Source organism: Eubalaena glacialis, chromosome 4 (assembly GCF_028564815.1).
Source record: "Eubalaena glacialis isolate mEubGla1 chromosome 4, mEubGla1.1.hap2.+ XY, whole genome shotgun sequence".
Classification (NCBI taxonomy): Eukaryota; Metazoa; Chordata; class Mammalia; order Artiodactyla; family Balaenidae; genus Eubalaena; species Eubalaena glacialis.
Genome location: NC_083719.1, coordinates 173,298,320 through 173,324,569, shown reverse-complemented (window position 1 = coordinate 173,324,569; position 26,250 = coordinate 173,298,320). Strand labels below are relative to the sequence as shown.

At 53.4% G+C, this 26,250-nt stretch overlaps 1 protein-coding gene and 1 non-coding gene across 2 annotated transcripts; both read left to right on the top strand.

Moving 5' to 3' along the window:
- Positions 1 to 7,537: 7,537 nt before the first annotated feature.
- Positions 7,538 to 25,832, top strand: NCAN (neurocan). The gene is made up of 15 exons (XM_061188609.1): positions 7,538 to 7,617; positions 8,500 to 8,907; positions 11,435 to 11,609; positions 11,720 to 11,847; positions 12,401 to 12,694; positions 13,598 to 14,194; positions 14,392 to 14,859; positions 14,920 to 15,852; positions 19,708 to 19,824; positions 20,814 to 20,927; positions 22,265 to 22,423; positions 23,558 to 23,640; positions 24,367 to 24,511; positions 25,264 to 25,446; positions 25,699 to 25,832. The coding sequence occupies exons 1-15, from the start codon at positions 7,545 to 7,547 to the stop codon at positions 25,830 to 25,832; spliced, it is 4,011 nt and encodes a 1,336-aa protein (XP_061044592.1). The 5' UTR covers positions 7,538 to 7,544.
- Positions 8,994 to 9,066, top strand: TRNAK-UUU (transfer RNA lysine (anticodon UUU)). The gene has a single exon. It is a non-coding gene; the product is annotated as a tRNA-Lys (tRNA).
- Positions 25,833 to 26,250: the final 418 nt, after the last annotated feature.

Sequence of the window (26,250 nt, the reverse complement as noted above, 5' to 3'; positions counted from 1 at the left end):
GTAATGGTTGCCCCAAGACCCCAGCCTGGAGGGTCTGTGGGGGTGGAGGTGATGGAGTCGCCTGGGCTGGCAGCCCCTCTATGGGGCAGGTCCGGGTCTGATTTATCCACCGGGGCCTGCATGAGTACCACAGGGCCCAGCTCAGAGTAAACGGATGCTCACTTGTTTCCAACTGGACTTGTTGGTCCTGGCAGGGGGCAAGCCTGGGAGCCTGGAAGCCTGGGGAAGTGGAGATGACAATAGGCATGAGAGGGGTCAGCCAAGCATGAAGGGATTGAGCTGAGTTCACGTGAGAACAGGGCCACGACTGGCCGACTGGCCGTACTGAGTATTGAGCATGAGTGGCTGTGCTGTGAGCATGGCCCCAGGGGGACTGTTTCCATGTTGGTGACTTGGGGTCAAGTGATCATGGTTGGGTGCTGGCTGTCTGTAGGTAATGCCATGGCTGTAAACATAGTAGGGTGTAAACAACATGGGGCAAATGTGGGCTGTTTGTGGCTGCCAGGAAGGCTAAGTTTCAGTGGGTGTGCACAGCAATGGGTGTGTTTGAGTGTGAAGGGACTAGGTGCAGCTGGGCTCACAGCTGTGAGTTTGGTTGTGCAGCAGACATGACTTGTGTATGGCCAGTGTGACTTATATGTGGCCTGGCTGGGTATGGTTGTATATGAGCTGCCTGTGCTGTCATTGTGTCTCTGGCATATGACTTTGTATCAGTGGTTATCGGTAACATTGTATGTGACAGGAGTGAATATGGTTGCATGTGCCCTGTCAGTATGTCACCTTGGGTGTGTTAAAAGCACTTTGGGGGACACTGTCCACCCCTGATGCCCAGATGTCCTGGAGGGTCTTGCCTTCTTGCTCCTGTTCTGGCTCACAAGCCCCCTCCCCTGCGCCCTCCCCCCACTCGCAGCAGCCCCTGGCCCAGGCCCCAGTGTAGAGGAGACAGAGAGAGCACTCAGGGCTGGAGGAGGGGGGTGGTTGGCCCATTCCCAGTGCAGGCCTATAAATAGCTCTTTGAGCCCGGCAGATTCCCAGGCAAGGTTGCCTCATTCAAGCCCCCAGCAACAGCCTGCTCCCGGGCCCCAGGCCAGCCCCTCTAAGCTCAGCCCTGGCACCAGCCAGGGGAGCCAGGGGGTGGGGGAGTGAAAGGGTGAGGGGAGTCAGGATGGGGATCAACTTGGTTCTGAAGCCACAGACCTGGGCTCCCACTTGGCCCCTACCCATACTCTGCAACCTCAAGTGCATGTCCTGTCTCCCCAGCCTCAGTTTTCCCAGCTGGAAAATGGGCAGCAGCACGATAGCAGCCCCCAGCTTGTGTGTTTACTTCCCATTTCATTCTCCCAGCAACCCTGTAAGGTGGTTACTCTTAATTATCCTTGTTTTCGACAGGGAGACTGAGGCACAGAAAGACGAAATGGCTGGCCCAGAGTTACACCACTGTTAGGAGTTGCAGAGAGGGTTTTGGTTTTTTGGGGTTTTTTGTTTGTTTGTTTTTGCCATGCCGCACGGCTTGCAGGATCTCAGTTCCCCAACCAGGGACTGAACCCTGGCCACAGCAGTGAAAGTGCCAAATCCTAATCACTAGACTGCCAGGGAACTCCCCAGAGAGGGGTTTTGAACTCTGGACTTGTGAGGCCAAGCTGCAACTCCCACACATGTCACCCAGACCCCTGTCCCCACCGCCTGTCACCTGCAGACACTTATATCAGTGTGATCCCCGACCTCCATCCCTCCTCTGTGATGAGAAGTTGAACAGTGAGCATAGTTCCCCATTGTGTCACTTTGGCCCCTGGGGCCACCACTAGCCCACCCCCCGAACAGCAGTATGACACTTACAGACCTTCTAGGGCAACATTGCGCCCCTGGGGTCTTCATCCTTCACTCATTCTCACCCCCTTTTTGGTAATCTTGCCGAAATCACCTAGTTCCCTGTTTGTCTGTCCCCCCACCAGACTGAAATCCACCCTCAGAGATGCACACACACACACACACACACACACACACACACACACACACAGATGCAGGACACTGGTGGAGTGCACAGACCCTCCGACCAGCACAGCCCATTCTCAGTGCTGAGAAACTAAGACCCTGGGAAGGAAGGCCAGCTGGGTAGAGGGCTGATTTCTTTAAGATTTTGTTCTCCTTCATTTCCATTTTTCATTGTGGTAAGATACACGGAACATAAAATTTACCATTTGAAAGTGTACAATTAGTGGCATTAAGTATACTCACATTATTGTGCAGCCATCACCACTATCTAGTTCTAGAACATTTCCATCACCCTAAAAGGAAACCCTGTACCCATTTGCAATCACTCCCCGTTCCCCCTCCCCCAAGCCCCTGGTAATCACTAATCTACTCTCTGCCTCTGTATTTGTCTGTTCTGAACACTTCATATAAATGGACTCATACTGTGACTTTTTGTGTCTGGCTTCTTTCACTCAGCATAACGTTTTCAAAGTTCATCTATGTTGTAACATATATTAGTACTTCATTCCTTTTTATGGCTGAATAATATTCCATTGTAGACCTTTTAAGATCAGGGGTCTCCCTGCAAAGACACGCACATGCCGCCTGCTCAAAGCAAAGGTATTTCTGTAACAACAGTACCTGGTCCACAGCAGGTGCTCCATAAAAGTTGACTAGATAAGGGAATGAATGAATGAATGAATGATAGTTCTGGCTGGCGCTGGCAGAAACAGCTCTGGGTGTGACACACCTGGGCTCTGACTCTGCAAGTCTCTTACCAGCTGTGTGAACCAGGGAGATTTCTGTCCTCTCTGAGCCTCAGCTTCCTCTCTATACATGGTGTAAAACAGTAACTGTAGCCAAAACTGCTTCAAGTGTGAACCTGCAGGCAGACCAGGGTTGGAATCCCAGCTCAGTCCTTCCCCTCTGCGTGACCTTGGGAGAGACTTCGTGTCCCTGGGGTCTCAGTTTCCCCATCTGTAAGATGGAGCAGGCCCCACTGCGGGGGCGTCTGGGGATCCTTAACGTGGCACCTGGGGCGAAGTGAATGGGAGGAAGTCAGGAACAGTCTTCCCCGGGGTGGGGTGAGTGGTCGTGGGAATAGGGAGGGGGTTTTAGGCAGAGGGAGCACCCTCCCTCGCGCAGTTGGAGGCGTCGGGCTGACAGGGGCGCATGCGCAGAGCAGCCCCACAGCCCCTTTATAAGCGCTGAGGCGGCACTGGGGCGAGCGGAGCACAGGGCTCATGGGTGGACCCGGCGCGGATTGAGCGCAGCCAGAGCGTCCTTTGTGCCGGTTGACCGCCCCGGGATGCGTCCGAGCTAGGAGCCAGGTGGGGGTCCGTCGTGGGGAGGGGGCCGCGTTGAGGGAGAGGTCCTTGAAAACAGAAACAGAGCCCGAGATTGGGGAGGGGGGATCAGAGGGAAGCCTCCAGAATGGGGAGGGGGTTTAGAAGGGGAGGGAAGCCCCGGGTTGGGGAGGGAACCCACACTGGGAGAGGGCTTGGGAATGTCAAGGGGATTCGGATTTTGGGGCAAGGTTGTCTGGGGAATTCGGAGACGACCCCGCGATGGGGAAGGGGCCGGGCTGGGGGTGGGTCTTAGAATTGGGGAGGCACTGGGAACCAAGGCTAGGGAAGGGGCACTCCGAGCTTAGAGAGAAGAGGGGGACACCCACACGTTGTGTGGGGGACTCTGGAACAGGGCACCCCGTGTCTGAGCTGAGACACCCCAAGATTTTAAGTGGGGATTCCCAATTTGCAGATGAATGCAGGATTCCAGGCTGGACTGCAGCGGGGAGGGGGCCCCCAGACCAGCCTGAGCCCAAAGGACGGGGTCTGCACTGAGAGTGAACCCCGACAGGGATGGGGTGCCCTGCAGTCTCCCTGTCTTTTTGGCTCAAGTCTTGTCACCACATCTTGACTCAGGGAGGAGGCTCTGGGGGGCTCCTTCCCAAGGTGGTCCCTGTTTTCCCTGGGACTTGGAGTTGGGGTGCTGTCCCTTCTCCCAGGGAGCACATTGTGTCTCCGAGGTGAATGCTAGTTGAGAGCCTCTTAAAGCCCCCAGTTATGGATCCCAAGGACCCGTAAAGAGCACCCAGTCTCTAGAGGGGAGCCACCCCCAGTACTTCCACATCTGGCCACATCCTCACAGCTAGACACAGATCCTTGCCTCACCCCTTCCGTTCCATCTGGCCACATGGATGCATGTGGAAGTCCTGGCTTGGCTTGGGGGCACAGGTGCTGGGAAGGAGGGGGCTGGGACCCCAGGCCCAGCCTGGGCAGGAGCAATCCCCATCCCTGTTCCTCTTTGTTCCTCTCAGCAGCATTAATGGGAGACAGCCAGGCTGAGGAGAGGGTTGGCGCTGGGCCCCAGTGGGGGATGTGGGGCAAGGGCCGGGAGGGAGGGCTGGGCAGACCATGGGACCCCAGACCCCAGCAGCCTCATTGGCTTGTGGACATTTCCAAACGGAAGGCGTCCCCCAGGAGGTAGGGACTTTGCGTGTGTGTGTGTGTGTGTGTGTGTGTGTGTCTACCCCGTACTGGGAGAAGGCATGTGCTTATGGGGGGACCCGGGGTCCTCTGTGACTCTAATGTGACCAAGGTTGTGTCTTTGTCAGGAAACTTGTGCTGGGGGCCACTTCACCAGGTTGCAAAATGATGTATGCCCACCAGTCACCAAAGCCACAATTTATCCAGCCTGGTCTGTGCCAGGGGGCTGGCAGCTACGTGAGTGAGTGTGTGTGAGGAACTGTGTCTGACAGAGTGGCCTCATCGAGGGGTTTATGTGGGGAGCCTGAGACTGTGGGTGTGTGTCTTTGTGCAGAAGACGTGCTGCCTGGCTTGTAAGTGCCCATATTGTCTCTCTTTGTTAATGTCACTGTGAATCTGTGAGTGTGTGTGTCTCCTAGGCTCTGAGCCTAGAGTGTGTGGCTGTGTATGTGTCCCGTGTGTGCAGCAAGGGTCCTCTCCATGTGATTGGCAGTGTGGACCCTGAGTGGGTGAGTGTGAGATGTAGTCTGTGCACAGAGTTGGGGAGCTAATGGGAGAGACATTGACAGGGGTTCAGGTCTCCAAGGGACAACCTGGGATGATTTACTGAGCCCGGTTTCCTTTCTTCTCCAAGGAGTTTCCATGCTCGAGCCCATGCACACAAATACGCTCTGACTCCAAGGCCAGTAACACATACACACGTGTGCTCATAGCCCCTGCTGAGGGGTACTTGAACCCACACATCCAGAGACCACACTGGGTCCCCTATGCCCCACCCAGTGCATATTGCTGCTGTGGACCCTTGTACATGTTCACACACCACAGGGTGCAACCTCATGGATATCCTTGCCTGGACGCACACACAGGCACGAACACACAAAAATGCCTGCTGGCAAACTCACCCTCACTCAGTGCCTTCTGAGACAGGAGGTGGATGTGAGGGAGGGGGAGACACACACACACACACACTCACACTCTGTCTCTCTCTCTCTCTCTCTCTCTCTCCCCTCCTGGGCCACCCCTCCCACAAAGCCCCACAGGCCCCTACTTGCATATGTATGAGGCTCATGCATTATTAATGAGGGGACAAGCCCCAGACAGCTGTGTAAATGCTCACCTCTCATGGCCCTGGGGAAGAGGTATTTTAAGAGAAGGGGTGTGGGTGTGTGAGGTGCAACTGGAGGGGATGGAGTGTGTGTGGGAGGGCGTGGGGGGGAGTGCAACTGAACCTTTGTATGTCACCTTGTTGGACCACCATTGCATATTTGAGTGTGTACAGAAGGCTTTGTGTATAAGAAGCTGTTGTTTAAGTGAACATTTCTTGGACTTCACAAGTCTTAGCTCATTCCATTCTCACAATAACACTCTGAAGTATGTGCTGGTTGATCCCCATTTTACAGGTGGGAAAACTGAGGCACGGAGTGATGAAGCAGCTGTCTAGGATCATGCAGCATGTAGGGAGTAGAGGCAGGGTTTGAAGTCAAGTCATGTGGATATAGTCTGAGCTCTTAACCATACAGAGTATGTGTGTGTGTGCACGTGCGTGAGAATTCTCTGAACTTGCCCCCTCCTAAAACTCTCTTGGGGTAGGCACAGCCCAGAGTCCTGCCCCACCCTCTAATACCCATTCAGGCCTTGGACAGCCATCAGGGGACCCCGCCCCGCTCAGGGTTCCGACGGGGAGAAATGAGGACAGCCTGGGATGGAGGCAGAGGTTGCTGAGGTTTACAGGTCGGTAGTTAGGGGCATCGTCCCAGAAGCTGGCCTCTGCCCTGCTGTGCAGTCCCAGGCAAACCGCTCACCCTCTCTGGACCCCGAGATGCTGCCCTAAGAAGGCAAGAAGGAGACCAAGCGGGTAGTGCCACTGCGTGGCCGCCCCAGAGTTCAGCACCACGGACAGGTCCCCGGCCTGCCTCCCTATGGGGGCCTCTGGGAGCTGGGAACTGGTAGGGCCAGCTGTCCCCCACAGGACCCTATTCTGGACTCCATCCACACTGGCTATTCTTTTATCAGGAGGAGGGTGCAAGGGCTGGGTTTGTAGGTGATGTTCTAACTTCCCATCTGCACCCACCTTCTGAGCCCCCCCAGTGGGGTAAGGGGAAGGGGGTTCCAGAGGGGTGGGATGCACCACCACCCCAGGGTTTCTAGTCTCTGGAAGACTGTGAGGTTTGGGAGGGCACTGCTGTATCCCAGTGTTTGGAATGGGCCTTGCTTACAGGTCGTGCTCAACATTTGTCCACTTTATGCTCATGTGCCACAACCCCTATAGGAGTCTAGACCCACAACTGGAGTTTCTCTGTGGACCTAGAAGGCACCTTTGCCAGTCAGTATGAATTCAGGGGGAGGATGGGGTGGGCGAGGGCGAGGTCCCTTCCTCCAGCTGGGACTTGGCAGCTCTTCAAAAATCCCAGAAACCAGGAATAGAATCTTGGCGACAACCAAATCCTGGAATTGAAGCTGAGAATCGTGTCAGTCAGCAAATCCAGATTACAGGCTGGCTTGGAGTCCAGTCTGCTGCCAGAACTGGGGACCCCAGGCAGACTAGCACTGGCTGCTGCTCTCTAGGAGCCCCCAATTTGATTTGGGAGGCTGACTTGAAAAATGGGACTTTGATCTTGGCTATGTTAAAGTCAATAATAATAATAGGAGCTGAAATTTACTCCTTCATGCCAGGCAGTTCTAAGCATTTTATGTGTATTGACTATATTGACTCATCTAACCCTTCCAACTACCTGATGTTATCCCCATCTGACCTGCAAAGAAACTGAGGCACAGAGAAGCTAAGCTACTTGCTCAAGGTCACCCAGCAAGGAACAGGCAAAAGACAACCCCAGGTTTGATTCCCTCCAGCACCCATGCTCTGACCATAGGACTTCACTGCTCGGATTCTGAAGTCAGTTGGTCCTGGGTTCGGATTCTGGCTCAGCCCTGGCTTGCTGACTGTGTGACCTTGAGTGACACACTGGCCTCTCTGAGCCCCAGTTTCCAGATCTGTAGAATGGGAGGAATTGGTCCTTTCATGCCGACTGTCTAGGAGGGTTGTACTCACCCCTTCCTTCCTCTCCATCTTGTTTCAGGTCCAGGATGGGGGCCATGTCTGTCTGGGTCTCAGGCCTCCTGATTCTCCAGATGCTGCTCTTTGTGGCTGGGGAACAGGGTGAGTTGGCTTGTTGGGTGGGAGAGGTTGGGGTCTGGAGAATTGACAAGATGGGGCAGCGTTTTAACTTGAGAGCCTTCTCCTGCTGGTTCTCTGGCTTGGTCTGGAGAATAAAATGAGAATAGATGAAAAAAGTCTTTGAACAGTCAAAAGCGAACAAGACACCTGAGAGGTTATTTTTAGTCATTGCCAGCGGAGGCTAGAGGTTCCCGCCTCTCACTGTTTTGCTGAGATGAGCTGAAGAGAGAGAGAAAAAAAAGAGGGAGAGAGAATAGTATGAAGATTGATTAGTGATGCCTGCCATGGGTGGGACAATAGAAATAAAGGTCTGTGTGCCTCTCCCTGGCATCTCCCCAGTAGCGGTCAAAAGCCCAGACTTTAGAAACGCCTCCTGATTTGCTCTGTGGCCTTACGCAATTATAATGATGTCTCTGAGCCTCAATTTCCTCAACTCCCCCAAAAGAGGATGAGACATGGCTACCTCTGCAGATGGTTATGAAAATCAAATGAGCTGATTGCTATTTATAAAGTGCCTGTTATATAGAAGGTACTCCACAAACACTGTTTCTCTTCCAATGGCTGCCTCTTGCTTAACTTTTGGGGAAACCATGGCTCAGAGCAGAATAGTGACTTTCCCATGGACACATAGTGAGTCAGTGACACTGAGAGTTAAATCCCTGGCCTCCAGGGTCTGGACTTTGAGTGGAGGCAGAACTATGAAGGGATTCGACCCCATTACCCCTCTTCTGCTCACAGATTGGGTTACAGATCACAGATCTGTGTACGGCATTGTGATGTTGTGTAGGCAACCTAACCTCTCTGGCCTCAGTCAGAGGGTCCTTGCCTCTCAGTCAGGCCCTCTCTCCACCTTCTCCACCCCAGGCACACAGGACGCCACTGCTGCTGCCACTGCCGAGAAGGGGCTCCACATGCAGAAGGTGGGGTCTGGGTCGGTGCGGGCTGCGCTGGCAGAGCTGGTGGCCCTGCCCTGTCTCTTCACCCTGTGGCCACGGCCAGGTGCAGCCCGAGAAGCCCCTCGGATCAAGTGGACCAAGGTGCGGACTGCATCAGGCCAACGGCAGGACTTGCCCATCCTAGTGGCCAAGGACAACGTGGTTCGAGTGGCCAAGGGCTGGCAGGGACGTGTGTCACTACCTGCCTACCCCCGGCACCGGGTCAACGCCACATTGCTACTGGGGCCACTGAGGGCCAGCGACTCCGGGCTCTACCGCTGCCAGGTGGTGAGGGGCATCGAGGATGAGCAGGACCTGGTGCCCCTGGAAGTGACGGGTCAGTTGGGGGAAGGGGAGGGGCCAAGGCTGGGATGGGGAAACCCATCCACTGAATGTCACCTTAGAAATTACTCCCTGGGGAATTCCCTGGTGGTCCAGTGGTTAGGACTCTGCACTTTTACTGCCAAGGGCCCAGGTTCGATCCCTGGTCAAGGAGCTAAGATCCCACAAGCAAAAAAAAGAAAAAAAAAGAAAAGAAAAGGAAAAGAAATCACTCCCTGAACAGTGATTTGCTTTCAGTTCTTCTGATAAAGTCAGGAAGAAAGTCTCCATGGGTACGCCTCTCTCTTTAACATCTCTCTCTTTCTCTTTTAGCTAAGAGAGAGCAGCCTCTGGCTCAGTCTCTTATGGACCACAGCATTTCATAGGATTTCATAACCTTGTTTTAAGTCCATTTCATGGTTACCTACTTTCACATAAGGCAAAGGATATTGGCTTTCTATTTAAAATAGGAATACAAATTTCCTTTTAAAATAAATATATGTTTTTAAAAAGTGAAGTTATTTTTAAAAAGTGGATTAAAAATATAGATTAAGTAAATAACAGTCATCAATGTAACCAGTTCCTATATTAAATTGTTTCTGTTGAAATAGTCAGTGTAGTTTCTGTTTTCCTAACCAATCAAGATGAACAAGGCAAAAAAAAAATTTTTTTTTAATTATTAAAGCAAAGTCCTAGGACAGGGCATGGCACACAGAAGATGATCAATTGATATTTGACAAATGAATCAATGAATAGATTTGTGGGGCTTTTTGGCTGTGTTTTGGGTCTTCATTGCTGCGCGTGGGCTCTCTCTAGTTGCAGCGAGTGGGGGCTACTCTTAGTTGCGGTGTGCGGGCTTCTCATTGCGCTGGCCTCTCTTGTTGCAGAGCATGGGCTCCAGTAGTTGTCCCCGTGGGCTCAGTAGTTGTGGCTCGCAGGCTCCAGAGAGCAGGCTCAGTAGTTGTGGCGCACGGACTTAGTTGCTCCAAGGCATGTGGGATCTTCCTGGACCAGGGCTTGAACCCGTGTCCCCTGCATTGGCAGGCGGATTCTTAACCACTGCGCCTCCAGGGAAGCCCAATGAATGGATTGTTGTGTGGAGAATGTCCTGTGGACTCCTACTGGGAAGTCAATTTCCCTTAACCTGTGTTGGCCATGAGCAAAGTCCCTGCACCCTGTGTTCTGGAGCACAGTCTTTCCCCAGCCAACAGTGTCTCACTGCATATTTTATGGGGTCAACCAATCATCCCCTTTCCAAGGCCTTGTTCTCAAAACTGATAAACCTCAAAGAAAACTGATAAGTGGTGAAAGAAGAGAATTCCACCTCTGGGTTTGGTTAGTTCGTTCATTCAGCCAAACATTTATTGAGCAGCTACCACATGCCAGCCTGGTGCTGGAGACATAGCCATGACTGAGACACAGCTGCTGCCTTCTGGGAGCTCTCAGTTTGATAAAATGGAACAAAATGTTTAATACCTTTGTTTTGCTCAGCCATTTCTCTCATCCCTAAATCAGAATTTGAGTCACAGTGAGCTTATTGATGCTTCATGTCCTGGTTTACATGTCACCTCCTCCAGGAAGCCTTCGGTGATTCCATTTCTAAGCTGGGCAAGAACCACATTTGGGGGCTTCCCTGGTGGCGCAGTGGTTAAGAATCTGCCTGCCAATGCAGGGGACACGGGTTTGAGCCCTGGTCTGGGAAGATCCCACATGCCGTGGAGCAACTAAGCGTGTGTGCTACAACTACTGAGCCTGTGCTCTAGAGCCCACGTGCCACAACTACTGAAGCCTGCGCACCTAGAGCCCATGCTTCACAACAACAGAAGCCACTGCAATGAGAAGCACGTGCACCGCAACGAAGAGTAGCCCCCGCTCGCCACGACTAGAGAAAGCCCGCACGCAGCAACGAAGACCCAATGCAGCCAAAAATAAATAAATAAATAAATAAATAAATTTATTTTTAAAAAACCCACCACATTTGATCACCCATTGCTGCCTTTGCTTCCCCTACGTATGCATGTACTTAATTCCTAAAAGGCAGAATCTCTCTCTCACTCTTCTGCATGCCTCCTGTCACCTCCAGAGCCTAACCCTAGGCAAGAAGAGTGCTATCTTTGGAGTCAGATCTTTCTGGATATAACTTCTGGCTCTCCCTTATACAGGTTATGTGGCCCTAGACCTGTCCCTCAACCTTTCTGAGCCTTAGTTTGCTCCTCTGGAAATGGGGATAATCATAGGGTTGTTATAAGATTTCAATGAGATAATGCTTATAAATGCTTTTTACATAGCAAATATTTAACAAATACTATGGCCCTTTATGGTCATTGCTATCAGTTTCCTCATCTGTAAAATGGGGGCATATCAGTCTCACTCCCCATCATCACCCTAGCACTATGCCTGTTGCTGAGTGAACAGACATGGTACAGGGCAGTGTAGGGCAGCAGGTCTGTTATTATCAGACTGGGTGGTGGGGGGGCATTCTGCAAGAGCGAGGTCTGTTCTTGAAGATTACAGCATAAATCATCCTGGATGTTTCCCCATAGGTGTTGTGTTCCACTACCGAGCAGCCCAGGATCGCTACTCGCTGACCTTCGCTGAGGCCCAGGAGGCCTGCCGTCTCAACTCGGCCACCATTGCAGCCCCGCGGCACCTGCAGGCTGCCTTCGAGGATGGCTTTGACAACTGTGACGCCGGGTGGCTCTCTGACCGCACTGTTCGGTGAGGGGGTACACAGGGTAGGGAGATGGAGAGCTAGCCCCTGGAGAAAGATGGTCCTTGGGGGCCCCAGGAGCACACATCTGAGAGGGACCCCCACCTTGTCTTGTCAGGTATCCTATCACCCAGTCCCGTCCTGGTTGCTATGGTGACCGTAGCAGCCTTCCAGGGGTGAGGAACTATGGGAGGCGAGACCCACGGGAACTCTACGATGTGTATTGCTTTGCCCGTGAGCTGGGGGGTAAGTCTGGGGCTGGCAGAACACCCCCTTCCCTGAGCCCCATTACCCTCCCTAACCCCCATCCTTCCCTAAGTCCTTCCTAGCTCTCCTAAGTTTCATCCCTCTCTAAACCTGCAGCCAAGATCTGAGCCCACTGGTTCCCTGAGCCTTCCTCCACTCCTTGAGCCCCTCTCCTTCTCTGTGCCCCTTCCCTCTCTCTGAGCCTCTTCCCTCTCTGAGGCTTTGTCCCCTTCTCTGAGTCTCTCCCCCTTCCTGCCCCCCTCCCTCTTCCTACTTCCCTCCTCACTGAGCCCCCCTCACCAAGGCCCTCCCTCTCTCTGAAGCTCAACTCGTTAAGGGGCCTGAGTTACCTCACTTGAAAAAGAAAGTGAAGCCCCCTCTTAGCACTGCATGAGAGGTAACGACAGTGATGTTCTGGCGATGGGGGCACGCAGCTGCGGCTGCCGCAACCCAAATCCAGACAGATCAGGGCTATTTGGGGTGGGACCCCCTTCCCGGGTTCCGTGGGAGGGTTCTTGGGGCCCCTCTGACCTTCTCCCGCGCCTTCCCGCAGGCGAGGTCTTCTACGTAGGCCTGGCCCGCCGCCTGACACTGGCCGGCGCGCGTGCCCAGTGCCGCCGCCAGGGCGCCGTGCTGGCCTCGGTAGGACAGCTGCACCTGGCCTGGCATGAGGGCCTGGACCAGTGCGACCCGGGCTGGCTGGCCGACGGCAGCGTGCGCTACCCGATCCAGACGCCGCGCCGGCGCTGCGGGGGCCCAGTCCCGGGCGTGCGCACCGTCTATAGCTTCGCCAACCGCACCCGCTTCCCGGCGCCGGGAGAGCGCTACGACGCCTACTGCTTCCGAGGTGCGCGTGAGGCCACGCCCCTTGAGTGTGCGTCCCCTGGTGGCCACGCCCCAAGGGCATGCACCTTGATAACGGCCGCGCCCCGGGAGCTTGGCTTTCTAGTGGAGGTGGAGGCCAGGCAGGGGAGAGATACGAGAAAACTTGCTCCGCGGTGAGCCACGCCCCCAGGGAAAGGTCATACCCTTGAGACAAGCTTTCCGTAGGAGCCCCGCCTTAGAGGAGGACGAGACCCAGAGAAGACCAAGCTCTGGGGGGCAGTCCTGTTTAGCGGGTGGACTATGTCTCCTGAGATCTCTGAGAGACACGCCCCTGGATGGCGCAGTTCTTACCTGGAGCCTTGCCCATGAGCACCCGCTGGGGAGGAAGTGATACCTCAACTAGCCATGACCCCTGAGCAAGGCCACACCCCCAGGGATGGGACCAGGGATGACCCTCACCCTTGGGGTGGGGCCACACCCTCAGAAGCTGCAAACCTCAAGTCCAAGGAGCTGAGTCTTATGTGTAAGCGGGGGGAAAAAAAATCTCTTCGTAGGAAGACCATGCCCATTAGGCGCTTTCTCTTCCGTGGGAGGAGCCACGGCCCAGGTCTGACCTGCCCCCCTGAGAGCTGGCCACTGCCTGAGCTTCACCCACCAGCCAAGCTGCCTCTTGACCCTTTACTGTGACCAGTTGACTCTGACCTTTACAGTGGACCCCAGCCTGAACAGTGAGGATGATAACTTTCCGCCTCCGTCTCTCAGTCAGGGGGGATCCCAGAAACAACCCAGAGAGACAGAGGGGCGCAGAAAGACAGAGATACATAGAAGATCTCTGCTGTAGCATGCTGGAATGTGGGTAGACTTCAGGCAGAACTTCCCAGCCAGCCCCTGGGCCTAACACAACCTCTTCTGCTTTCTCCCACAGCTCATCACCCTACATCACTACATGGAAACCCAGAGATGCCGTCGTCTGGGGATGAGGGGGAGATTCTGTCAGCAGAAGGGCCCCCCGCCCAAGAACTGGAGCCCAGCCTGGAGGAGGAGGAGGTAGTCACCCCAGACTTCCAGGAGCCTCTGGTGTCCAGTGGGGAAGAAGAACCTCTGATCTTGGCAGAGAAACAGGAGTCTCGAGAGACCCCCAGTCCTGCCACTGGGGGCCTCACACTAGCCTCAAGGCCTGCTCTGGAGGCTGAGGAGGTGTGGCTGAGCACGGTGTCCCCCGCCCCCAGCAACGTGGAGGCAGGCACTGCGGTGGGCATGCACACAGAGGCAACCCCAGCCAGCACCATGCCCAGGAGGAGGGGGCGCTTTAAAGGGTTGAACGGGCGCCACTTCCAGCAACAGGAACCCCAGCGAGGGCTGAAGGGGGTGCTCCAGGCCAGCGTCCAGCCCCCCACCCCAGAGGTTGCTGGGAATTACGTGGAGCCTCCCCTGGCCACAGGAGCCACTGACGCCTTGGGGAGTGGCCGGAGCCAAAGCCCCTGGGCTGTGCTGACCAATGAGGTGGATGTGCCTGGAGCTGGTGAGTGGGGTCCAAGGGGGAGATGGGACCTGCCTGGGGATGTCAGGGGGACAGGGGAGGAGGCTCCGAATCACAGTTGGGTGCCCTGGCCTCACCAAGCCTCAGAAGACCCCTCTTCCTCCGGCCTGGAGCCAAGGAGACAATCAACAGAAGGAGCTGCTGAGAGATAATTATAATTACTGTTGATATTGTTTCAGGTTCCCCTGGTGGCAGGAGCCCCCCAGAGCCCTGGCTGTGGCCCCCAACCATGGTCCCACCCATCACCCTTGGCCTGGAACTAGAGGAAGCCAAGGGCCCCAGTGTGAGGCCAGCCACCCCCGACCTGCCCTGGTCCTCCTCGGAGGCCACTGCCTTGGCTCCCAACCCCTTGAAGGGCCCCAGCACAGCCCGCTGGGAGGCTTCCCCCACAGTCATTTCTCCAGACCTCCCTGTCATGGCCATGCTTCGTGCCCCCAAACTGTGGCTCCTGTCACACCCTACGCCCCTCCCCACCGATGCCAGTGAGGTAAAGGGGTATAGTGAAGCCATGACCGCTGCCCCACCCTCCCCTGCCTCAGAGATCGAGGCCAGCCCCCAGGATCCCATCCATCCAGAAGTGTATTCCCTGCCCTCCTCCTTGGGCCTGACGGGACAAGGTGGAGAGGCCACATCCCCGACACTCAGCAGCCATGGCGAAGGAAGTCCTACAGCTCCTTTGCAGGCAGCCACAGACACACAGGCTGGAGCTGGTCCTAACTCCTTCAGAGCAGACTTCGGAAAAACTGGGGGGGCCAGCCCTACTGGGCTCAGCAAAGCTGAGCACCCCAGATCCAACCCACAGGCTTCTGTGGATGGGAATGTGGTGGCAGCCATCACTCCCACTGAGACTGCCACTGAGCCCATGGGAGCCAGAGGCATCTTGGGGTCTGAGTCTGGGGTCTTCAACACAGCAGAGACCCCCACTTCCAGCTTGCAGGCCAACATGGACGAGGCACAGGGCATGTGGCCGTCACTGCACAGTGAAGGGCTAGACCCCCATTCCCCATCTGTGCTCTTGGGGGTCCCTGGGGTCTCCTTGATGCCCAAGGTCACCCCACATTTGGAGCCTTCGGCTGCTACAGATGGAGGAGCCACAGTGGGTCCCATGGATTCCATGGCCACACTAGACACCAGCGATGCTGGTGGGAATTGGGAACCTGGATCCCACGTGGTTGAGGGAGCTGAAAGCCCCACCTTGAGCCCTCAAATGGCTGTGGATACAAGTGTGGTGATGTCCCTCATGTCCCTGGACCTGGGGGACAAGGTTGGGGTCCTGGCCATGTCCACAATGGCCTCCTCAAGCTCCCAACCCCATCCAGAGCCGGAGGGCCAGATGGTGACCCAGGGCACCCTGAGAGGCTTGGAGCCTCCACATGAGGGCAGCCCCTCAGGGGAGCCCGCTCTTCCTCCTTGGACACCGACAGCAGCCAGCGAGGACAAGCCCATTTCAGTTTCCTCGGGGGAGCCTATAGTGCCATGGGACTCCCCCAGCACCCTGCTGCCTGCCTCCCTGGGCCCAGAGGAGTTTGAGCTGGAGGTCCTGGCGGGGAGCCCAGGTGTGGAGAGCTTCTGGGAGGAGGCAGCAAGTGGAGAGGAGCCAGCCCTGCCAGGAACCCCTGCAAATGGGAGTGCAGAGGAGGGTGAGTTGGAAGCTCGTGGTCTCATCCAGGTCACTGTGTTTGTGCTCAGGAACCAGGGGCTGGGGTAGGCCAGAGCTGGGAGGAAGGATTGTTCTTGGGTGCCTGGGAAGGTTTCTAGCAGGGGATGATGTTGAAGGCAGGAGCTCATTCGGCAGAGTTGAATTACAGAAAGCGTATTCCTGGCAGAGGCACTAGCCTGGGCAAAGGCCAGGAGGTGAAGCTGCGTTTGATGTGTTTTATGCACAGCGAGTAATGAGACAATGATGAGGTGTTGGGCGGAGTTTGGTTTTGGAGGATGAGTACAGTCAGCAAATCATGTTCATGACCACTCTCAGCTGACAGTGTTGTGTGATGCTGGGGTCCTGCCTTCAGCGATGCCTCAGTCTGGGGAAGACAGAGCTGGTTACAGGCAACCCCCCTGGGGTGGGGCCGGAGGGAGGAGGCATGGCAGGGAGGCCTTCCTGGACAAGTGTTGAATTGTAGCTGGAATTCAGTGGTGCAAAACGTGGGGGGCCTCAAGCCACAGGTAAAGTGGGTGCTGGGAAGGGGTGGGAGTGGTGGGATGCATCACCCCCATTTTGTAGACAGCAAACTGAGGCTCAGGGAGGTATGTCACTACCAGCTAGTCAGTGATCAAACCTCAGTTGGCACCCAAATCCACATGTGCCTTGGTTGCTCTATGCCCAGCGGAGTCCAGAGAAAGCCATCACCCTGTTCTTCTGGGGCCAGGTCTGCCCATAACTCAGCCTGCAAATTCCAGCCCTTTATTTTTTAGGTCCTGCCATATTGAGCTATTCTTTCGGTCAAGTGAGCGTAAAAAAAAAAAAAAAAGCAGCAGCAGCAGCTAATTAAAAGACACACTTTTTCTGAGTTGCAAAACACTCTTATTAACACGATTGGTTTAACATTTGCTCCTTTTTTTGAAGACAAAGTGTCGTGGTGATGGAAACACCGGATGCAGGGTTTCATCACCCACCCTGTCATCTCTGGGTTGTGTCTGGGGCTGCATCTTCTTTTCTTAGATGCCCAGGAGGCAGGTGGACCCTGGGCAGGGGCACTTGCATCAATAAAGGCTTATGCTTATTGGTGACTGCCTTTGTGCTTGGGTTGGTCTGAGCACTTTACTGGAATCATCTTGGTTAATCTTTTTAATGTCCTTGAGGAACAAGTTCTAGTACGATCCTAACTTTACAGATGGGGATACTGAGGCACAGGGAAGTCAAGTGACTTGTGCAGTCATGCAGCTGGGGAGTGTCAAGGATAACGTTTGAATCCAGGCTGACAACAGTCTCTGTCTCAATCACTGGGCTCTAAGATGCTTATTTCATTGACATAAAACAAAACAAAACGCCCTGAGGTCTTGGGGAGGGGGTAAGCTTGCCCAAGGCCAAAGGAACTAGAGAAGGAGTGGTCAGGTGGGAGGGAAACCACGAAGAAGGGTGCTAAGGAAAGTGTGTTGAGAGGAGCCCCCAGGGCCACGGCTGGATCTGTCTTGGACTTTGTTGGTTTTTCGGCTCCAGACTCAAGCCATGGGCAGCCGGGGTGGAGGGAGGCAGCCAGTTCTGGGGGAGACCTGGGCGCCTACTCACCTACTGCTTGCAGCAGAAATGCTAATGAAGCCAAAAATAAATGCAGCACCAGCAAGCGACTGAGTCACCGCCAGTCTGTGGGCAGGTGTCAGCAGCTCGGGGCACCTGGTGGGGCTTACACGTCCCGGCGCCTGGCAGCCCCACGCATGTGCCCGCACGTGCCAGGGTGGCACCAGGCACAGACATAGCCACAGGCCTCTCTGGCCATCCGTGGTGGTACACGCCACTGCCCCAGGGACAGGCTTCAGTCACTGCGGGCAGGCCAGCAGCTACCTTTATGCAGTTAGCAAGCAACTATTGAGTGCTTGCTGTATTCCAGGCACCATGTTGAGACCGAGTCCCTTGTCCTCTGGAAGCTGACATTCTACAGCAATGCTCTAGAACTTTCCCAATGATGGAAATGTTCTCGAGCTACGCAGTCTAATACAATAGCAACGAGCTATTGGTGGCTACTGAGCACTTGAAATGTGGCTACTGTGACTGAGGAACTGCGTTTTAACTTTTATTCCATTTTAATTAATTTAATCTTAAATAGCTGTGCGTGGCTGCCATGTGGAACATCACCGCTCTGGGGGGAGGCATGGATAAGAAACGATGGTCCTAATAAATTATATTGGAGGTTAGAAAGTAATAAAGACAAAAGAGAAAAGTAAAGCAAGGGATGAGGGATGCCAGTGGGTGGGTTTTGGTTTTGGAAGGGGGGTTAGGATGAATTTGAGCAAGCCTGAAGGAGGTGAGAGAGGAGCCATGCAGAGATCTGGGGGAAAAGCAGTTCAGGCAGACGGAATAGCTTGTACAAAGGCCCTGAGGCAGGACCGTGCTTCGTGTGTAGGAGGAACAGCAGGGTCAGTGTGGCTGGAGTGGAGTAAGTGAAGGAGGGAGAGGAGGATCCGGCAGGGAGATATTGGGGAACATTGCACGGGGCCCTGTGGGCTGAGGTAAGGATTTTGGCTTTTCCTATGAGGGCAATGGGGAGCCATGGAGGAGTCTAGGCAGAGGAGGAACATGACCTGACTCAGGTTTACATGGGCTCCCTCTGGCAGCTGTGGGGAGAACAACCTGTTAAGGGTGAAGGCGGAGTCCAGAAGATCAGGGAGGAGGTGACTGCTTGTCATCGTCTCAGTTTCTTGTGGGCCTCCAGACCAGGACAAAACAGAAACAAATTCTAGGTTATAGGGCCTGGAGAGAGGGCCTTAAACTGGGCCCAGAGCCCAGTAGGCCAGTCTTGGCTCTTGTACTGTCCTGCTGAGTGGCTTTGAGCTAGGCCCTGCCCTTCTCTGGGTCTCGGTTCTAGTATCTTGCAGTGGAAGGGTTGACACTGTCCTGACAAGGGATAGGGGTCATCTGGGGTACATGGGGGTTCTTGCTCTGCCCCTTCAAGGCTCCAGGGTGGTCCAGAAACCACCCACCAAGGCCTCTGAGCCCCTGAGATGGGGAGGGGTGACCCTCCTGCCTCCAGGGAAACCCCGCTGAGGAATGAGAGAGGTGGACAGGGCCTCACATTCAACTCCCCCTGGATGCCCTGTCCGTGTTAAGCAATGTTGAGACCCCTCAAGAGGCCCCAGGCTGATATACAGAGAGCCAGTCATGGCATTATGGTCAGGATTGGGAGGGCAGGATGAGCTATTTTTATTTTCATTTTGTAAATGAGGCAACTGAAATTCACAGAAGTAATTTGCCCAGGGTTCCCTAGTGAGTGGCAGAGGCAGGAATTGAACCAGCCTCTCTGACTGCACAGCCTATGGTTATTACTGCTATAATCCACCACTTCTCCACACTGTAACCACTGAGGTTGCATCAGAAGAGGTTGAGCCACAAGGATGAAGGAAGTGATGGTTCCCACTGGTCCCAGTGCCGTTCATACCCCATCTAGAACCTATGTCCACTTCTTTGCTCCAAAGTATGAGAAGCACAGTGACCAGTTGGGTATTTCTAGAAAAATGGGGATAAGTCAAGGAGGGCACTTAAACCATGTTCTGTGAGAAGACTTCCTAAGAGAAGCTGCAGGAATCCCATTCTAGTTCAGTCCAAGGAAGGACTTTGCCATAGCCAGGGCATCCCACAGGTGCTTTGGGCAGTTCCTGGAAAGAGTAAGCTCATCACAGGGGCATGTGAGAGGAAGTTGGCAATCAGTTATTGGGAAATTATAGAGGGGACTCCACAGAGAGGGGTGGAATGAGAGGGCCTTTAGGGGTCTGAGGTCTGGATTCCCTGGGAGGCAGACTTGGTGGTCTGACTCCTTCTCGTACTCCTGTCCATCCTGCAGTCCCCTCGGATCCCTGTGAGAACAACCCTTGCCTGCATGGGGGCACCTGTAAAGCCAATGGCACCATGTACGGCTGTAGCTGTGACCAGGGCTTTGCTGGAGAGAACTGTGAGATCGGTGAGTACCCCAGACTCAGGATCTGAACACAGACTTGTTTGACTCAGAGCCCTGGGGTCTATCCCAGCAGCCATCCCCATGAGGATCAGGGATCACAAAATGCTGGCTTCAGATGCTCCCTTCCCCTCCCTCACTCCTTGGCTCCAGTAAATCAGCCTCAGCAACAACCATCTGAGGTTTCATCCTCAGGGCTGAGGCTCTGGTGTGCTGCATCCCATTACTACCAGGCAAGGGTGGGGAAGGGGAAGACAAAGGGATGGTAAGGCTCAGACTCCCACCAGCAAAGGGCCCCAGGGGATCGCTTACCCTCTCCTGGGTGGGCAGGGGTATAGGCACCACCACTAGAACTGTTGGAAGCTAGCCCCAAAGCCCAACACAAGAAATATGACAAATTATGAAATTATAACAATTATAAATGATATAATTTCTTGAGCTCTTCCGTTGACTCTACTCACAACCACCACTGTGGTTATTATTATTATTATCACCACTTTGCAAAAAAAAAGAAACTGAGTCTCAGAGAGGGCAAGTGACTTGCCTGGCATCATACATGCCTCAGGCACTATCTACACAGGGATTGGGAGAAGAGGTGCTCAACTGATTGCTCCCTGTACCTACAAACAACTTCGTGATTCTGTGCAAATCCTTGTAAGTGCTCCACATTCTGAAGACCCTTCAGCTTCGACATTCTATGGGTCTGTTTGCCAGACCCACCTTCACTGTTCTGGAGTCAGGGGGAACGTCCTGCACACTCTGGCTTTCAGCCAGCCCAGTGGCATCTCCTCTCATTGATGCTAATTCACATCAGTTGTGTGAGGTTCCACCCCCTTGACCTCCAGAGTCACTGGGCCATCAGTGCAGAGCACCGCTGTTGTACTCAGGTCTGGGATAGATGGTAGGGTCATGACCGCATCTTCTGCCTGGTTCTCCATGGGGACTGGGAGCCACGGGGAGGCTGACCTCTGACTCAGCCCCACCTTCCCCTCCAGATATAGATGACTGCATCTCCAGCCCCTGTGAGAATGGAGGCACCTGCATCGACGAGGTCAACGCCTTTGTCTGCCTTTGCCTCCCCAGCTACGGGGGCAGCCTCTGTGAGAAAGGTGAGTCTCTGCCGAGACCCCAGAAACAGTACCAGGAGCAGGGTTGGGTGCTGGACCACAAGCTTCCCACATATGGAGCTCCAGGTCTCTGCCTCTGGTTCTATGGCCGTGAGTCAGACAGGCAGGAGGCGAATAATTTTCTTGAGATAAAATTCACATAACATAGAATTAACCTTTTTAGAGTGTACAGTTCAGTGGCATTCAGTACATTCACAGTGTTGTGCAACCACCACCTCTAGCTAGTTCCAAGACATTTTCATCAGCCCCAAAGGAAATCCTGTCCCCATTAGCCATCACTCCCCATTCCTCCCCTCCAGCCCCTGGCAACCACTAATCTACTTTCTGTCTCTATGGATTTGCCTATTTTATATGTTTCATATAAATGTAGTCATACGCTCTGTGTCTTTTTGTATCTGGCTTCTTTCACTCAGCATGATGTTTTTCAGGGTTCATCCACATTGTAGCACGTGTCAGTGCTTCATCCCTTTTTATGGCTGAATCGTATTCCATTGGATGGGCCACATTTTGTTTATCCATTCATCATTTGATGGACCTTTGGGTTGTTTCCCCCTTGTGGCTAATGTGAATAGTGCTGCTATGAATGTTCACGTACACGTTTTTGTTTCAATACCTGTTTTCCATTCTTTTTGTTTTTTCCCCATTCTTTTTGGTGTACCCAGGAGTAGAATGGCTGGGTCATATGGTAATTCCGTGTTTAACTTTTTGAGGAGTTGCCAGACTGTTTTCCACAGGGGCTACACCATTTTACATTCCCACCAGCAATGCACGAGGGTTCCAATTTCTCCATATCCTGGCCAGCGCTTATTATTTTCTTTTTTAAAAAAAATTATAGCCATCCTAGTGGGTATGAGGTGGTATCCCATTGTGATTCTGATTTGTGTTTCCTAATGATTCACGTTGTTGAGCATCTTTTCATGTGCTTGTTGGCCATTTGTATATCTTTTTGGGAGAAATGTCTATTTGAGTTTTTTCCCAGGAGGGAAATTTTAGGCTTTCCTGAGACCATTTCCTGAGGTCCCAGGATGTGGGCAGATCAGAGAATGAGACATTAGAGTTGGGATAAGAGGGGATGGGTGTAATGATCTTCCAGTTGAAGCTCTTCCTGCAACAGAGAAAAGAAGTGAATATGGGAGGAGGGAGGTGAAAAGGTGGGGGGACAGAGTGGGGGCTGGGGGATGGGCCCAGGGAGAGGGTTGATTTAGCCCCACAGTGACCTTGGATTGGGCCCTCTCTCTGGTGGGCTGGTGTGCTCACGGCTGGCAAGGCAGGCCTCGGCTTGAGGCCAGCCCCCTTCATGCTCCCTTTCCACCTCCCAGACACAGAGGGCTGTGACCATGGCTGGCACAAGTTTCAGGGCCACTGCTACCGCTACTTCGCCCATCGGCGGGCATGGGAGGATGCCGAGAGGGACTGCCGCCGTCGAGCCGGCCACCTGACCAGCATCCACTCACCTGAAGAACACGGCTTCATTAACAGTAGGGACTCTGGGGTGGGCAGGGGTGGCCTTTACAGTCCCTTTGTCAGGGCATCCCCCCAGGGTCCTGAAGACGCTACCTTTCTGAAGCTATGTTCATTAATGCAAGCCCTGACCACTTATTAATTCAAGTGTCTATTTATTCACTTGTCAGTTCATTCATTCACTTCATTCATTCTCCGACTATTTGCTGAGCACCTGCTATGTGCCAGGCACTGTTCCAGGCACAGAGACACACATTGTCCTGTCCTTAGGGAGTGACGTTCTTGAAGAGGATATAGTCAAACAAGTAAATATCTAATTAAATAAGTCTATCCTAAAATTTAGCTGGTTCTCAGGGCACTGATGACAGTTAAAACAGGGCCAGGGGACAGTGGGTGATGGAGAAGCATCTGTGGTGCGGGGGATGAAATGAGGGAGGAGCAGAGATTTAGAGAAAGAGGGGTGTCCCATAAATTAAATCCAGCATTTATTGATTTACTCATTATTCCTTCTGCCCTTTTTCATCCATTTATTTATTCACATTTTCCCCATCCCATCCCCTGTTAATTCTTTAATTTGTTCATTCCCTGGTTCACTGGCTTTTTTTCTCTATGTAATCAAACACACATGCATCCAGCTGCTTCCTCCCTCCTCAGTGACTGATTGGCTCATTTAGATTCACCTGCCTGCCCTGTCCAGCCTTGCTCGCTGGCTCTCTTAGCCCCTACTCTCTCATTTCTGCAAAGATCTGACTTGTCTTTATTGTTTCCTCTGGCCTTTTGTTTAAGCCACAAATTGTGACAAGGCCAGGAGCCTAATTCCGGCCCTTTCCATGCCCCAACCCCACTCCCCAAGTATGAGGGCAGCCAGAGCCTCAGCCTGCTAGGGAATGGGGGGATGTGGCCTCCAGCCCATGCCCCCCAGGCTGGCAGAGGGGCTGGGGTCCTCCCTCCAGCTCAAACCCAAAACTGGGGGAGGGGCTCTGGGTACCCCCCCTCCATTCTCATCTTCATCCACTTCCCCTTCCAGCCCACCTTCAGGCTGCGGAGGGGGCTGAGTCTCCCCTCCCACACCCCCCACCTGGCCTCCAGCCAGCAACCTAGGCTGGGGGAGGTGCAAGTACCCAGCCCTCACGACACCCCACACCCCATAGGTTTTGGGCGTGAAAACACGTGGATTGGCCTAAACGACAGGATCGTGGAGAGGGATTTCCAGTGGACGGACAACACGGGGCTGGTGAGTGGTGGCAGCCTGGGGGCCTGGGTCCCTGCAGTCAGACTGTTGACTTGGGCCCTGCCTAGAATGGAGAGTTCTGGGTAAGCTGCAATGACCCGGCCCTCTGGCTTCACTTTAGTAAATTCTATATTATATATTTTTTACCACAATTAGAAAAGAAATCCACCTCCTCTCCTCTGCCATGAGAACTGGCCCCGGCCCACTCTCTGACTACACTCGAACTGGATCAAGCAGCCCCAGCCCTCCTGGCCTCTGTTCTGTTCCTCAGACAGTACAAGCTCAGTCCTGCCTCAGGGCCTTTGCATTAGCTATTCCCTCTGCTTAGAACTCTGTTCCCTGCCTGCGTTGTTCTTATCCTTGAGTCTTCCTTCAGCTCTCCTGTTGCCTCCTCAGGGAGGCTCTCCTGGACTTCCAGTCTGAGGTCACCTTTTGTTCAACTATTTATCTAACAATGAGTGACCCATGTGGAAAACAGACTGTCAGGGAGTGAGACGGGGCAGGAGGACCAGGGAGGAGGGCACCACAGCCTCGCAGCTAGAGAAGGGTTGACTTGGACTGTAGTGGCAGCCACCCTCAGGGCAGGCAGAACAGTGCCCATTGTAGAGATGGAAACACTGAGTCCCTAAGAGTTTGAGTGGTCTGGCCAGGGGAATCCCACAGTGCCAGTGCCAGAGCCTGGGACAGGCTGCATGTCCCCTGAGCACCCCCTGCTCCCCATTCTTACAGCAATATGAGAACTGGAGGGACAACCAGCCCGACAATTTCTTCGCGGGTGGGGAGGACTGTGTGGTGATGGTGGCACATGAGAGCGGGCACTGGAATGATGTTCCCTGCAACTACAACCTCCCCTATGTCTGTAAGAAGGGCACAGGTATGCTGCTACTCTCCCTCCCACCCCTTCTCCCCCGACCTTCCCTCCTGCCTATCACTGGTTCGTTGTTTCATTTAAGTTTGTAAATGTAGGAGTCAGTCCAGCCCAGTTTTCACTCTTCAGCACTATGCGAGTGTACCCATTTTCCCCCGACCCTTGCCAACTCTGTGTTCTCAAACTTTTTGTTCTTTGTTCATCTAAGTCCTGAAAAACAGTATCTCATTGTTATCATAGTTCGCACGTCTTCGAGGATGAGAATAACCAGCTCTTCATATGTTGATAAGCTGTTTATATGTATTTGATATCCTATGACCTACCAGTTCATTTCCTTTGTCTAATTTTCTATCGGTTCATTGGTCTTATTGATTTGTAAGAGCTCTTTACATATTAAGGAAACATATATATGTATATGTATATTCTCATGTCCACCTTTCTCTTATACTTTTCTTCATTCTTGCTTCTGTTTCTTTGCCAATTTTCATATCCTTTTTTCCATTCATCTGCTCAGATTATTCTTTCCTCCCATCTCCTTCATTCCCATCATGCACAAGAATTAGGGGTTGGGATGTGTCCAGGAGGTTCCTGCCCCTCAGCAGCTCCTGGTTTGGGTGGAGGAGACATTCACTTCTAGCCCTTTGATGTCACAGCTGGGCAAAAGGTGGGACCTGTTGAGGGTTCATCTCAACAAGAGATGAAACCAGTTCAGCCCCAGTCCCATCCACTTCTTTAACTGGAGGTTCCTCTGTCCCCAGTGCTGTGTGGTCCCCCTCCAGCAGTGGAGAATGCCTTGCCCATCGGTGCCCGCAAGGCCAAGTATAATGTCCACGCCACTGTACGCTACCAGTGCGACGAAGGATTTGCCCAGCACCATGTGGCCATCATCCGATGCCGGAGCAATGGCAAATGGGACCGGCCCCAAATCGTCTGCACCAAACGTAAGTGGCTTCCCCCAGACACCCCAACAAAAGTTTCCAGCTACTTATAGTCTCCAATTAAGCATCTCACGACTATACACATTGATCTGGTTGAATGTCTGCCTGATAATACGGCCTTTCAGATAAGTGAGAACTTACTAGCTTGCCTGGTGTTCCCTCCATTTCTCCCTCCCCCGAGGAAGCCTGTTCCGTCAGGCCACCCACCTCTCATCAGCTTTTGCCACGTCCCTGTCGTCCCTCACTTCCCTGCAGCCAGACGATCCCATCGGATGCGGCGACACCATCACCACCACCAACACCACCACCACAAATCGCGCAAGGAGCGCAGAAAACACAAGAAGCACCCAGCAGAGGACTGGGAGAAGGACGACGGGAATTTCTGCTGAAGAACCAGGCAAAAGAAAGCACAGTCCCCTTCCCACACCTCCCCTGGAACCTTCACCTGGGGAGACAGAGCCCAGAGAGAAACAAGAGGGTCCGGAAGCCCCTGAGTCCCAAACCACGTCCCCCCATACATAACCATTTGTAAAAAGCTCCTCTCTCCTTTTTCTTACATATACAAGGTCCTCTTGGCAGGGGTAGCCATGTGTCTGAAAAGTCAGTTCTAGTCAGGCTGAACTCTGGGAGCATCTCTCAGTGGAGGGAAGCACAATCGGCAAAGATCATCATTCTTTGCACTGGTTTAGTCTTTTGTTGGCAAGGCTGACTGCCAGTTGTGGAAATAAGGCTTTGATAAGGGTGCAAGAATGTGTGTTTGGATTCGCACTAAGGAATTGCTTTTACCACCAGAGATTCAGATTTAGT